The sequence below is a fragment of the Vidua chalybeata genome, chromosome 7 (genome assembly GCF_026979565.1).
Source record: "Vidua chalybeata isolate OUT-0048 chromosome 7, bVidCha1 merged haplotype, whole genome shotgun sequence".
Classification (NCBI taxonomy): Eukaryota; Metazoa; Chordata; class Aves; order Passeriformes; family Viduidae; genus Vidua; species Vidua chalybeata.
In genome coordinates, this window is record NC_071536.1 from 19,752,621 (window position 1) to 19,766,944 (window position 14,324).

At 37.2% G+C, this 14,324-nt stretch overlaps 1 protein-coding gene across 1 annotated transcript in view; it reads left to right on the forward strand.

Annotated features, from left to right (window-relative positions):
• The window catches only part of LRP2 (LDL receptor related protein 2), a 115,082-nt gene that overhangs the window by 18,513 nt on the left and 82,245 nt on the right, over nt 1-14,324 (forward strand). Inside the window, exons 4-9 of the mRNA XM_053947443.1 lie at nt 2,144-2,260; nt 9,979-10,089; nt 10,198-10,311; nt 10,735-10,851; nt 11,663-11,806; nt 13,196-13,315. Of these exons, the coding sequence (XP_053803418.1) occupies nt 2,144-2,260; nt 9,979-10,089; nt 10,198-10,311; nt 10,735-10,851; nt 11,663-11,806; nt 13,196-13,315 (723 nt within the window). The remainder of the gene's footprint in view (nt 1-2,143; nt 2,261-9,978; nt 10,090-10,197; nt 10,312-10,734; nt 10,852-11,662; nt 11,807-13,195; nt 13,316-14,324) is intronic.

Genomic DNA, 14,324 nt, shown 5'->3' on the forward strand with positions numbered 1-14,324 from the left:
AAAAATGGTGAAAAATGCATATTACTGTATCTGTTGTATCCATTGGCTAGCAAAATTCACAGTGGCATCTCAGAACTATATATAAAAAAATTATTTTTAGGTGACTTTGAAATATATTTGTATATAAAACAGGAGGAATTATCAATAATCAGCAAACATTGGGCAGTATTCTTGTATTATTTTTAGCAATGCTATTAGTAGCGCTATTAAGAATTAACAGAGCCATTCTTTCTCACACTCAGAGACGAGAAATATCTGTGGTCTTGGTGTCTGGTGGGAGTCTAGTCTTTCATTATCATTTGTACAGCTTAAACTTAGAACATCATTTTGATTAGTATTGCACTTTAAATGTGCTAAACAGTGTATTATTCATGTCTGAATTGCTGTTTTCAAGGAAAGTATTTAGTGTTCTCTGTACAGTTTAGATCAAGAAAATAGTTTAACAGCCTAACTGCCACAGCCATAGGCTTTGCTCTTTTCTTAGTATTGATAGACAAATGAAATATGTTACTCTAGCTTAGAATTTCATGACTAAGCATTTGAAGGGCTATAAGTACATGCTGAAGTGGTGAACAGTGAACTGAGCTGATTACTGCACCAAATTACATTCTCTGCATTATTGCATAAGACAAGAGAACAAATGTGGTGTTCTGAAGGATGGTTTTTCTGCCATTTCTAGTATTAAAAGTTACTGCAAGTGATGAAGATAAGATTAAGTTACTTTCATTTTGATTGTGTGTATAATTTTTTGATAACTTCTTTGAACTGAACAGCTCTGGAGCTACTCACCAACCCCTGGGGAGGTTAAAATGTTTATTTTGGAAGGATTTTGCTCACAGACTTGGTTTTTGCTTTTGTATCTTGATTCCATCTTAATCCACTGAGGATGGAAAATTTTGAATGATAGATAACTTTTGCTCCCCTCTTCCTCTGAGAAGGAGTCAGAACAACTGCTGGTTATGTTTTAACTAAAGAATCTGTAGATACAAAATGCAAAATGAGCAAAAGCTCTGAGTTTGACTCAAAACTGGGTCGCTGTAACATTGTTCACCGTGTACTGGTTAATCATGAGTGTCAGTATCTACACAGTGGCACTGTGCTGCTGCCATTTTTGAGTCACCTCCTGGTATTTGTCCTTGTTGTTCCAAAGGGACTTTTTATCTCAGTGTTTGGGAAAGCTAGAGGAGATTTTCCTCCTTGAAATATTAAAACTTTTTCTTGGGAAAACTGTCTGACAGCTCTGGGAGTCATAAATGCAGAAATTTGTTTTACTTTACTCTCATGCTCTTGTTTTCCCTCATGACACTAGTATCCCAGTAGCTGATCTTATTTTGGGAACACTGCTGAGAGAAGGTGGCTGAGAGAGCTCCTGTAGAGCAGCAGATGACAAGATGCCAATGTATAGACTGGGATGATGTTGAAATACAACATGAGTTTGAAAGAAACAAATGTGAGGGGGCAGAGGGAAGGCAAAGTTAGTAGCTAGCTTGTCCTTCAATCGTATCTTCACAGATTCATCTTAGTTTGCCTAAGAACTGAAAGTGTAATTTAGCTGTAGTGGAATCAAAGTAGAATTGAACAGTTTTATGTGGTTGCTTTTTCCTGACAGCTGTCAAGAGAAGAGACATAATCATTCTCGATCCTCCATTAGTTATATATGCAAACTATTCCTAACTGTTGAGGCCCTGGCAATATTAGAAATCGGTGCCTTACCTCCAGCTCTGCTGTGTTTACTTTGTGACATTCCAGTTGACTGAATAACTTAGAGATACTGACAGATTTTGACCCAGTGAATAAAATAAGAGAAAACTTATTTTCAGTTTCAATTCTCAATCAGTGAGAATTGGTAATTTAATGTTTTAGGCAGAGTAATTATAGGGAGGTACTTTTTAACCTAGGTCTGTTCTTCAGTGGAGAAAAGCAGTGAGCTTGCAGACTACAGGAGCCCTCCCAGAGCTACGCTGTCTGCTGTGTGCTTGTCAAGTGTTTTCTAATCCTCTTGAATACACCAAGATACAGGGGGAGAAAGTGTTACACTGGCATTTATGAGAAAGATGAAGCAGTTAAAGAGGAAGGAAAATATTTTTCCTGCTAAAAAGCCTTGGTTGATAGGGAAGACTGACTGTGTGCCTGTTTGTTGCAGCGGGGAGGACGTGCTCAAGTCAGCAGTTCACGTGCTCCAATGGCCAGTGCATCCCCGGCGCGTACTGGTGCGATCGAGTGGAGGACTGCACCGACGGAACAGACGAAAGAGTCTGCCGTGAGTTTTAACTCCTAGCACGGGATCTGGTTTCATCTTATCTCTCTGTGGCATTTTAATACATTTGTAAGATTAAAGGGCTTATTGATAGACAGGATGACCACAATATGCTTTTTGTTACAAGAGTTTCATTTCAGATTCTTCTGTGTATTAGAGCTGATGTTCTGATACAGATCTGTTACCACAGAACTCAAGTGCAAACTGCCACCACAGGATCAGGTCATATTGTTTCTCATTGTCTGAAAAATAATTAATATTGCACTGTAAAAAGGCAACCATGTGTAGTTGTCTTATGGCTTTGGGACACTCAGAGCTAACTTTACTGAAGTTTTCCAAGTTGTTTCTGCATACTCCATATAAAATCAGTAGTAGTTATAGCCTGTAGACTATAACAAATGACTTATTTGAGGAGATTTGATCCCTTTAAAAGCATTTTATTCTAGACTGCAGCTTCCTGTAAAGATGATTTAATGATATTGTATTCAGACAAGTTGTTTATATTGTGCCAGCAAAATGCAGATGACAATTAGTTTTTTTCACCCTAACTTCCCCAGAGTTGAGGCTGCCTGTCTGGTGACAGTCTCCCTAAATTCTGGCCTAGGTTGAATATTGATGGGAAGGAAAGCTGGCCACAGAATAGAGGCTGTGTTTTTCAGAAATGCTTTTGTCTAATACCTACACAACAGTGTGCAACAGGCATGTCTGTTCATTGTTAGTGTTAAGGAAAGGCTTCACACATCCTGAGTGACTTATAACATATAAGCTGCTATTCCAGCTGTTAGAACATAGTGTGCCTTTGGCAAGCAGACATAACTGTAAATTCCACTTAGAACCAGACCCAGGGCAGGAGGTGCAGCAAGAGGCTGGGGTGGTAATGGATGGACAGAGAAGCAAGAAATGAAATTTTGTTAATGGCTCTGCTTAGGGGAAAAAAGAGCATATGCTTATGCTGTGTAAATGAAGATTATATGGTGATCTGACTGCTATTGTGGTTTATCCTTGACTCACAAACAGCTGAAATTGTCCCTATGTAGAATGAAAGGGTATTTAGGACTATATGATGCTCTGGAATAAAATGTTGCTAAGTCATCCAGCTTGAAATTTTCATGTGATAGACCCACAACCACTTCTGGTCACCAATACAAACGGCTACAAGTCAAGATCCAAAGTGCCCCATCTCATTGCTGGAAGAATATCTTCTGTAGATCGGCATTTTTTTCTCTTAAAGTTTAGAGTAAGAAATGAAGTTGGTAACTTTAGCAAATCTGTCACACATGAAAAAAAGATATCTGTTTTAAAAATGTATTATCAGTGAATTAAAGAACTGGAACTGCTGAGCATCTCTGAGATACCTGTGAGTAGTCATTGAATACAGTGTGGAACAGCCAGGTGCCATGGTGTGATTGTTATAATGCACTAAATTTGTGTCAGTCTGGGAGTAGAGTCCTAAGGATGATACTTAAAAATATTTTTTTCGAACTAGAAGCTGCTGTGATGTTTGAAAATTGAAGTAACCTTTTATTTCACGTTTAACATTCTCAGCTAGGTAAATTAAAAAGGCAGGAAGGGGCCCTCTAGATGTTAACAGTAGCACTCTACTGCTGTGGGGGAAAGCCAGTCATTGCTGCTTCAGCAAATAGGCCCCATGGCTGTTGTAGGGGCAGCATGTTTAGCCCCAAGGAGAGGGACTGCCTCCTATCATTCAACAGCCTCTACTCTGGTTTATTAGAATATGTGTTGACAGTCCCTCTGAGACAGAAGAATGACTGTGACTTGGAACCTTGAAAGCAGTTAGACTAGTTTAAAGAAATGTGACAGTGCTGAAGACAAGAGGATTCAAGAAGAATGTAATGACAAGACTCTTGAGGAAGGCTGGTTAATTTTATTCCCTTTTTGTCTTTGCAAGGCATGAAACTTTCAACAGAAGCCATAAAATAAAATTTTCAATTTGGGGATTTTATGATTAACTGTATAGTACAGATTAGGGTACTAGTGTATTAGTTTTGGAGCAGATTCTAATAGTTGCTTTGATTAATCATTTTTCCCAGTGTTTAATGTATTTCCTTTTCCACATATAAACAAATGTAAGAGGAATAGTACTATTTTGGCCTTTTTCTTTGTCACTAAATTCTCCTTATTTAATTTGAACTAAAAGTTTTCATAAATAAAAATGAAACATCCATGAACAACAAAAGAATAAAGCTATTTATAATTGATTCTGGTGTTTCATGGAGCATAACAAAATGGAAATTTAGGTCTCTTTACTTATGCTTTGCACTCACTCATCTGTCTGAAAACAGATTTAGATTGTAAAGAAGATAAAGTTTTATTCCTGAATAAGTTACATTATATAAGAAAGTAGTCAAATGCAAAATGTCACCAATATAAAGTAAGTCTGCAATTAAACATGTAAAAAGCCAGAACAAAGGAATTCAGAGCCTTAGTCCATTTTATTGCTAATGGGATTAACAGCAAGGGAAAACTGCCCATGCAGAGACTAAGATAAACATCAGAACAAATGCTTCAGCTACAGGTCATACAATTAGTGGACTGAAGCTGTTTTGATTTCATAAAATTATGGCTTTTAGGTTTTTTTGAATACACATATCAGGCTGTTTTCTAGCTTTTTGAATACTCAGCAGCTAGCAAATACTTTAATTTTAAAACTTTAGAAACACAAAATGAAATGGGAGATTATTTGGGGTAGCAAACACTTTTTGGGAGTAGGCAGCTGGTGTCATTTTTCTGGTACATACTTTATTTCTTTCAGTCAAGAATTCTCTCTCCTGCCTCAGCTTCGTAGTTGAAAAATGAAAATCCCAGCCATGTCCATTTTGCTTTGCTGTGACAGAATAACCTTTCTGGATACTGCTGTGGCAGCTGAGTGCAGGAGGGAGGGAGGGGCAATACTTTAAAGACATGATGCTGGAAGCTAGTGGGCTGAGTGTGGGCCAAGATACACTGGATTTTTGATTCTAATTTTGATGTTGAGCTGCTGCCATAGGTCAGCCGCCTAACCTGTGAATTCCTGCCTCTTGTTTGCTATGCTAAATAGCTGTTGTGGTCAGGAAGCGGGCAGCCAGCTCTGGGATTAATTTGTGGAGACCAGGGTGAAAGTGAACGGAGATCAAGAACTGAGGACATCATAAGGGATGTCGTCCAAAAAAGATGAAAAAGGCCATAGTCAGAGACTAATATTCTGGATGTTGGAAAAATTACATGTAGCAGCTATAGGATGAGGGAGAAGTTCAGGCTGAAGGAAGTATCTCCACCAGGAAGAGTTTGGGACAGGGAAGGAGAAAAACTGGAGCATTCTAAGGCAGCCAGCCAAAGACTAGAGTCTCAGGGATCAAAATCAGGAATTAAGGCCAGGAATGAGGGTCTAGTCTGTCTGCCAGCTCTGGAAGCACCTCTGCTATGAACACTGCCTGGTATCATGTAGCTCTTGGGCTTGGAGTAAGTCTCCCTCCTGGTGTCTCTGGTAGGCTGTGAGCTGTCTGGGCAATGCTTTGCCCACTGTGGGGTGGTGACTCATGGCAGTGAATCAAAGAGTTTTAATTAACTTTATTTTGTAAAATGTTTTTACATGTTGCAAAAAAAGACACTTGTTAGTAGGAAATTGCCTTTTTTCTTTTCCTATTATTTCTACTCCTTGTAACGTGGGTTAGGGTTATAGAAGCTTGCACTGCTGACTCTGTGACAGAAATCAGATTTTGCTGAATCAAATACTAGTTGCAACTATTTCCTCTTGCTGTTTTTGTATGGATTTATTTCCAGCTTGCAGAGCGGAAGTGTTAGGCAGAGTGCAAAATAATGTAGGTTTGGCAATCCCTGTGACATAGGTTTCAAACATCTTCCATGTGTCCACTGAAAGATGCCATTTAAATATGGCATTGAAAGATGCCATTTAAATATGTTCGCAACTGTTGCCCCACAACAGTTGCAAGGAGGAAGATGCTTCATCTGTCATTTGTGCTGGTGTTTGCTAGTTATTTATATTTTGCAACTGAAGCGTTGGCATGCGTCAGCGAGACAGATTGTGTAGAAGTATTTTGGCTAAGAAAAAGCCTGAGGGGAGGGGAGAGAAAGAAGGGCTCCCTTTCTTCCAGAGCATTGGAATGAACATAGGTGAAAAACATTCCCCTGTTTTCACCAAGCTCATATTACCTTCTAGGAATTGTCATGACTATGGAAACATTTCTTCTTTTTAGTTTTCTGTAAAATTAGCCACAGGTTTTTGGGAGGAGAAGGTAAAGGAAGCAGTATTTATGTTGGAAGCTACTGAGCATTCAAAACAAGGTGAAAGAAAACGGTGTTTATATTTTTTCTGTCCCTTCACTTTTCTCTTAATGTTGTGTTCATATTGTCTCCTTTCACTCTCTTGTACAGCTGTATTCCCAGACCTCCTTAAGTGCAAACTACCTACCTTGTTGTCCTTTTAACTCAGAACCTTATCCTTCCTTGTTTGCTCTTTCTAGTCCATTTGTCACCAACGTAGAAAGAAAAAAAGTCCCATTGCCTGGAAGAGAACCCCTTCAAGTCATTTGCAGAGCACTGACACTTTTTCCATATGCCCCCTACAACAGAGACATTACGATCAGTTTCTCTGTTTGTTATCAGTTCTTGTGCAGCTGTGGGATTTTATACTCAAATGCACTAATCTTGGATCAGGTGTATACAGAGAATTCTAAGTCTGAATAAAAATGAAAATAAAAGCTAGGAAATGTTTATTTTGCAAGCCCCAAATGCAGTGACTGATGTAAGACCTTTCCACTTAAATTTAAAATGTCATGATACTCACTTTCCAACTTCATTTGCTGGAGAGCTTTTCATTAAGCTGGATTGTATAGATCATTCTGTTTAGGGAATTAATCCCATTCCTCCCCTCTTGCTGCCAAGGTTCATATTCTTCTTTTCCTTTTAAGAAGTCCCCATTTGGTGATAAGAGTAGAACTAAGCTCATAGCTAATGTCTTCTAAATTCTGGAGAGAAAGAAAGGGAGTTTGAGTCCTGGGGTTTTTACAGTTGCAAGGACAGGCATTCCTTTGTTTTGAGATATCCTAGTATTGTTATGAAGTTCTGTTTTCGCTTCCTTCATTCTCTCACCATTGAGCCCTTACAGAAGTCAGTATTTCTTCCTTGATTCTTTTACCTTTTCTACTTCTCCTTACATAAAACTAACCCAGGTACTGAGGAACTGTCCTGATGGCACAGGTGCTCCTGATCCATGCAGTGCAGAATGCAGTGAAAAATATCTTTCAGATCAGTGAACAGGCTGTGATCAGAACTATAATTTACTAACCTTGGTCTTTCGACAAAGGATTGGAAATGGGATTATCTATACAGAGCTAAAAATTACATTAATCTCTGTCAGGCTTTTCAAAGAACGTTCTTGCCTGTGAAAGTACAATTAAAATAAATAATCTGTACAAAGTTTTGAAAAGAGAATAAGAGAAAAAAGCATTTGTTCACATTCTAGTAAAACAGCAATTTAGTCAGAATATATATTTTGAAGTATCTTCAAAACATCTTTATTTTTGGCTTTTCTTGGTATTTTTTTATAGTGATTGTGTTTATACAATACACTAGACTTTATAATATAATAAAGATTTTGCTAGGCTGAGGGCATTTCCAAGCCTGCTGCTGGAGAGAAGACAAAGTTTTCCTTCTTGTAGGGGAGTTTAATATAAGCTTGAGAAAAATCTTATTACTGGCTAGATTCTTAGTCTGCCTGGGCATTCTTGAAGAAACAGGCAGTGCAAGGCAATGGGTTCAATTGTTTATTTACTTGACGTCAGTCCATTGGAAATGGTTTGGAACATCACTGGAGTTATTTCTGTGGGATGTGAAGAAAAGTGAGGAAAATTACAAAACTATCCATTATACAACCCATGGAAGCTTTTGTACTTCAGTGCATTTACAAGCACATACCTTGTATTCTTCCTTTTCTTCCATCTGCCCTATAATACAATGTACTGCCATAGTGTTTCTGCTGGCCCACAGAACTCCTGATGGTTCCTCCCTGTGATGCCTTCTCTGCTTTCAGGCAGGGAAAAAGTATTAATTCCATGGTGAACTTAAAACTTGGCCCCAGGTGAGGCCTTTCTTGAGTCCTTTCTGTAGGCAGAGGTAACACTTCAAAACTCATGTTATTTCCAAAGCATTATGAGTTTTATCTGAGCCTAACTGAAGCAAGAAAAGGACATATTAGAAAGGTGATTGTCTGGTTGAGAAGTGGGACCAGAGAATGCTTAGGGAACATGTTGGCATTGTCAGACTTTCAGAAGGGAAGATTGGGAACTATCGCTAGAAGGCCACAGGCAGTAATGTTGTAGCTGGAACCCTTCTAATCCGTAATTACTGTTCTTCGCTTAGGCACACACTGTTCCTAGTGCAGGTTGCCACCTTATATTAACTGCAGTGAAAACAAATGAAATATAGATGAATCAGCTGGGGAGATAGGCTAGACTTGTAGTACTTATCCTCTCATTTTAACAATTTAACAGTTAAAATCATATAAGCCTATTCCATAGGTAATTGAAGTTTCGTGGGTATGTGATAATACATGGAACAGCAGAAGTAAGCAAAACAGTTTGCCACTGTCTGGAAAAATTGCAGGTTTCTTGATACCTGATTGAAGCAATTTTATAACCCATGTTTTGGATTCCAAGGGTTTAAATGAAAATGTGCCTAATTGAGAGTCTTCTCTATCTGCTTTATTAACCCTTAGAAAAGTAAAATGGGATAAGTATTCAAACTGAAAATCTAAAAGGTGCAAAACATTATTTGGCTCTTCTGTGTCTTGAGTTTATTTATCTTCTATATAGAGACAAAGGTTCAATAAATCTGATTTCTAAAATTACCAATTCTTTGCTTTCTTACTTGCCATTTGACTGAAAAATTTAACTTTTGTCCACATAGCAACAAGATAAACTATGAGCTCATGTTCTCCTACTCAACTCTAGCATGTGCATATGCCTAATTAGTTGGATACCTCCACTGAACTCACTGACTGCTTGTATGAATAAGTGTTTTCAGAATTTGTTTTAATTTGAAACATTTGAAACCATCCCTTGTATTTGCATATAGGTCATCTATATAAGTAGAATATCCAAAACCTAAAAAGTCATTATTTCTGCAGAATCTGTTTTCTTTTGTGAAGGGGGAAGCAAGTGATAAAAAACAACAGTTCTAACATTGTTCATGGAACCTGGAAATGTAATAATCCTTGGCTTAATTGTACAAAAGTATTAAAACCTGAGGTCTCTGAGTTTGATAACTCAAGACACTTGAAGAGGACATAGGAACTGTAAATTTCAGGAAATCCTTTGTAATCTAAATACTTTTATTAAGATCGGGATAGTGTAAAACTGAGGTATAAAGAGTAAAACAAATGTTCACCGCTTGCTGTCCTTTTATGTTCCGTTGCTTTCGATCATATTGTAAAGTGTTTGGGTTGCAAATCTTTTTGGACTGTGGGAAAGCATTTAATTTTTCTTTTGTTGCTTGCAAGGTTTTGTAGTATCCATTTAGAGGATATTCTTTAATATTTGTTGGAGAAGACAGTATACTGTATAAATTGATTACTAGTATAGGACTACTAGTAATGGAGTTTTGTATTCCCTTTTTCCTTTAAACAAAGATACTCTGTTGACACTAGATGGATATGACTCATCATAGTTGAACTTCATGCTAATATAAAGGATTTTTTATTTTAGACTACCCAAGATGTGAACAGTTATCATGTTCAAATGGAGCATGTTTTAATGTAAGCCAGCGATGTGATGGCAAAGTTGATTGCAGAGATTCTTCTGATGAAGCTAATTGCAGTAAGTTGTTCCCTGTGCAGATTGATCCCAAACAAATTTTCTTTATAGACTTTTTTTTGGAGTTAAACACATTTTCTGTATGTGTTTCTGTGCTAAAATCTTTTTCAGCACGTGGATGTACCAGTACGCAGTTCCAGTGTGCTAATGGAGAGTGCATCCCGCAAGCCTTTCTCTGTGACCATGATGATGACTGTGGAGATAGGAGTGATGAAAACTCTTGCAGTATGATGTTTCTTTTTTTTGCCACTTTCTCTAACTGTTTTACAAGACCTGGTTCAAGCAGATAGCAGGAAGCAGATTGCTTGGCTGTACAGCCATCAAAAGCTAATCACTGTTCTACAAGTAGTCTTCTGTACAGAAAGATGAAAATTGTAATGCTATTTTGATAGACTTTGTCTTGAGCTGCTAAGTTCCTGGGTATGTCATTAGTATTTGAATTTGCTGGACTGAGTGACTGGTTTTGAGAGTCTGGTTCTTAATACATATAGTTACACTTGTGTTGTTGTCATCTTCCTAATTTTAGGATGAACCAAAGGTAATTCCAAGCAAAGGTAATAGAAAAATTATTGTATATGACACAATATTGTTATTTTTAACCTTTTAGCTGCTTAGAGCAATTAGATTTTCTTATGTTTCTTTCTGTAGCTTATGCAACTTGCAGAGGCAACTTCTTCACTTGCCCGAGTGGCCGTTGCATTCATCAGAGCTGGATTTGTGATGGAGATGATGATTGTGAAGACAATGAAGATGAAAGAGGATGTGGTAAATACTTTTGATAACTTCCAATGGTATTTTCAGAGGAAGATGACACTAACCTGTATCTATGAAATTTAGACCAGTCAAGATGTTCTAAATACTTCTAGTTTCTTTTAAAACCTTAGAATTCCACCTGCATTTTTATTTCTTTTTTTAAACTCCAGCAATATTTTTGTTGTTGTGTGTGAGAATTATTGTGATACTGAGTATGATGCAAACTAAGTTTAGCATATAGCAATATATTTTTTTTCTTTTATATATTCTCTTTTATGTTTTGTTTTGGTTCTTCTGCCTGAGGATATTTTTCAGGTCATCTGTTAAGAGACATGAGGCTTCTAATAACTAAGCTCCATTGATTCAAAATGAAATTAACTCTGATCCTGCCCAGATTTGTCATGTGAGAAACAGAAGCTTTAATGAATGAATGTGTGAATGAGATTTCTTTTTCATTGGCCATTTCTATGATGAACATAAGTCTCTTTATCCAGATAGCATTTATATGTTTTGAAACCACAAAACTAGTTCCCTTTCTGGTGCACTGGTTAGTTTAAAGCTAAATGGTGTTACCTTTTCTAACAAAACAGAAAAATAAAGGGATTCATATGTTGTCTACCCAAGTATCATTGGCATTGTAGTTTGAACGTAAAAGAAAGCATGACAAGTAAGTATAGATAATGTTTCTTTATAGTCTTTCCCAGCTGCATGCAAGAAATGGAAACTGTATATTGAAGGATAGAGGTGCTTTGGGAAGCTGTTAGAGAAGAAATTTTAGTATTTGAAATATACTCTTCATTATTCTTGTTTTTCTTTTCCATAGAAAGTGGTCACCATGAATGCTACCCAGGAGAGTGGGCCTGCCCTGGATCAGGGCATTGCATTCCAATTGGGAAGGTGTGTGATGGAACTGCAGACTGCCCTGAAGGAGAAGATGAAACTAACATCACTGCAGGCAGACACTGCAGTATGTATTGGAATGAAAAACACAGACAGAATAGCAGAAACATCAGCATTGACATCTTTTTACATTCACCTTTTGCCTCCTAAACAATACTGAAATTTTGGAAGCTCACTATTTTCACTAGCACTGTTTTGACTGGAAAGAGGCATATATGCTGCAAAGAGACCATTTATTTTTTTTTAATTTGTACATGAAATTTCACAAATAAGGATTTTAACTTGCTCTCCATACCCTGAAATATGTTTGTAAAGTCAGGGAAAGGTGTGCTACATACCTTCTTTATTTAAATACCTGTTTGTCCCTTTGTGTAAGAAGTAATGATTTGTGCTGATCAGAACACAGCATTGAATCAGTATATCCTAAACTTTGACTAATTCACTTTAAAGATTAGGATTTAAAAAAATATCTTTTTACCTGGGATGTCTGTTTCTCCAGTTATTGGTACACTGCATTTTTTATGTTGGAGGCAATGAGCATACATAGTTCCTGTTAATTCCACTCTAATCTTACAAATATCAAATCCCTCTGAGGATAAGGACCAGTGTATTTTAATTTTTAGGAAGATAAAATTTCCTATTAACAAAATCATGCCTTTTGGAATAGGAGGGCAGAAAAAATAAGAGGAAATGAAACTTTATTGTAAAGATGCACCTCTTGCTTTGATGAGTGGTTTGGTAGTTACAGCAGATAGGAGCTACAGAGCAAGGCATTTAACAGAAGAATTTGAGGAAAAGGAAAATGCTGACTTTCACCTCCTTCTTTGTCAAGTGTTTTATGATCATAACTTACTTGCTTGCCACTGAATTGTTTATTAAATAGTAGTAGAAGTAATACAGTAAAAAAAGAGGGGAGAATGAAAGGATAAAGAAGCATTTGTCCACAAAGACAATGCAAACAGTATATTCTAATACATTGGAATGATATACATATGCTTCTTAATATAACATACTAGGGCTTTTTCACATAGAACAGTAAATGATGAGGTTACATGCCAATAGATAGAGCTCAAGGACGTGTTGCTTATAAGTAGGCCTGGTGGAACCATGGAAAGTTTTGGGGCATTACAGATGGCTTCCTCTGGTCACCTTTTTACACAGTACTTACCATTGGTGGTACATATAAGATTGATGCTTATCCTTTAACTCAGTTCTAAAAGCCTATTAAAAACAGTACTTTCTCTTCTGTGTTCCATGCCCTTGCTTGCATGTATGTAAATGTATGTGATTTTATGGAGCTTTGTATATAATTTTCTCTGCAGATTGATTTTAAAAAGCTGTACTTGAAATTTAAGGCTCACCATAGAAAAGACTTCAGCTTTGTAACTCTTAATGAGGCAGAAAGGTGTTCTTCTGGGAATAGGTGTGTTTCTGAAATATTTTATTTGCCTTTCAGACGTGTCACGCTGCGCTGCGCTGAGCTGCCAGTATCGCTGTCATTCCTCTCCATCAGGAGGGATGTGCTATTGCCCTGCAGGATATACAATAAGCAGCAATGACAGTCGGACTTGTATTGGTGAGTAAAGTCCAGGGATTACAGATGTCTGTACCTTCTCACAACCCATTGGGAAAGTTTGGATTCCAGGAAGGCGAGTTAGTTCAAATTGTGTGGATGTGCTGGCAAATAGAAAATCTCAGCAAATGTATGAAAATTTTAGTAGCACAATGGCAGCATGGTGACACAGAAAGCAACCAGAGAGATATCATAAAGACCTCTTTCACTTTGACCTAAAGACATAGTTGACAGCATGATTAGGTTTAAAAATATGTACTGTTGGGTGGCGGGCTTATTATCAAAAGTTTTTACTGGTCTTTAAATGTTTACATTGAGAGAGTTTGTTTCTGCCTCAGTAATGTGTGTTGCGTACCTGGAAAAACAGTTAATGATGTTGAATTGTTTGTTATTTTTGGAAAGTGGCTGTATTTGAAGACAGCAGAACATTATACTTCAAAATAAAAAAGGTGTTCTGTATTTGCATTGTGGAAAGGCTGTGTCTTCTGTGGGGTTTCAGTACATACATAATTTACATGAAAAAGAAGACTATTTACAAGAATGCAAAGGTAACTGTAAAGCTGCTGTAACTTGGTAGCACAAATGATTTATCTCAGTAGCTGGCAATTGAGTAACTTCATAATAATGAAACTTAGCACTGCCTAATAAAAGAAAGGGGTAAATATCTGAGTTTTCAATCCAAGCTATGGTGTTTGTGCCATTAAAGGTATTTCATATGCTCAGTCTCTAATGAAATTTGTATATTTTTGAGAATACTGGGTGGCCTAAGGCTGTATAAACTGCAATGGCAGAGTGATTGCTCTTTATAGAGACAGAGAAATAAGACATGAAATTTCCTCAATTTGTTCACACTTTTGTGGGAAATAAATGAAGGACACATTCCCAAACCTGGTGCAGTCTCAGTGAGTCTTCTGTTGTTTTTTTGACTGCCCTGTAAACCTAGTTATCAGATTCTGGCTTGTAAATCTGAGTCAATGTATTTTGGTTTGCTGAAATCTAGGCATACATTTGT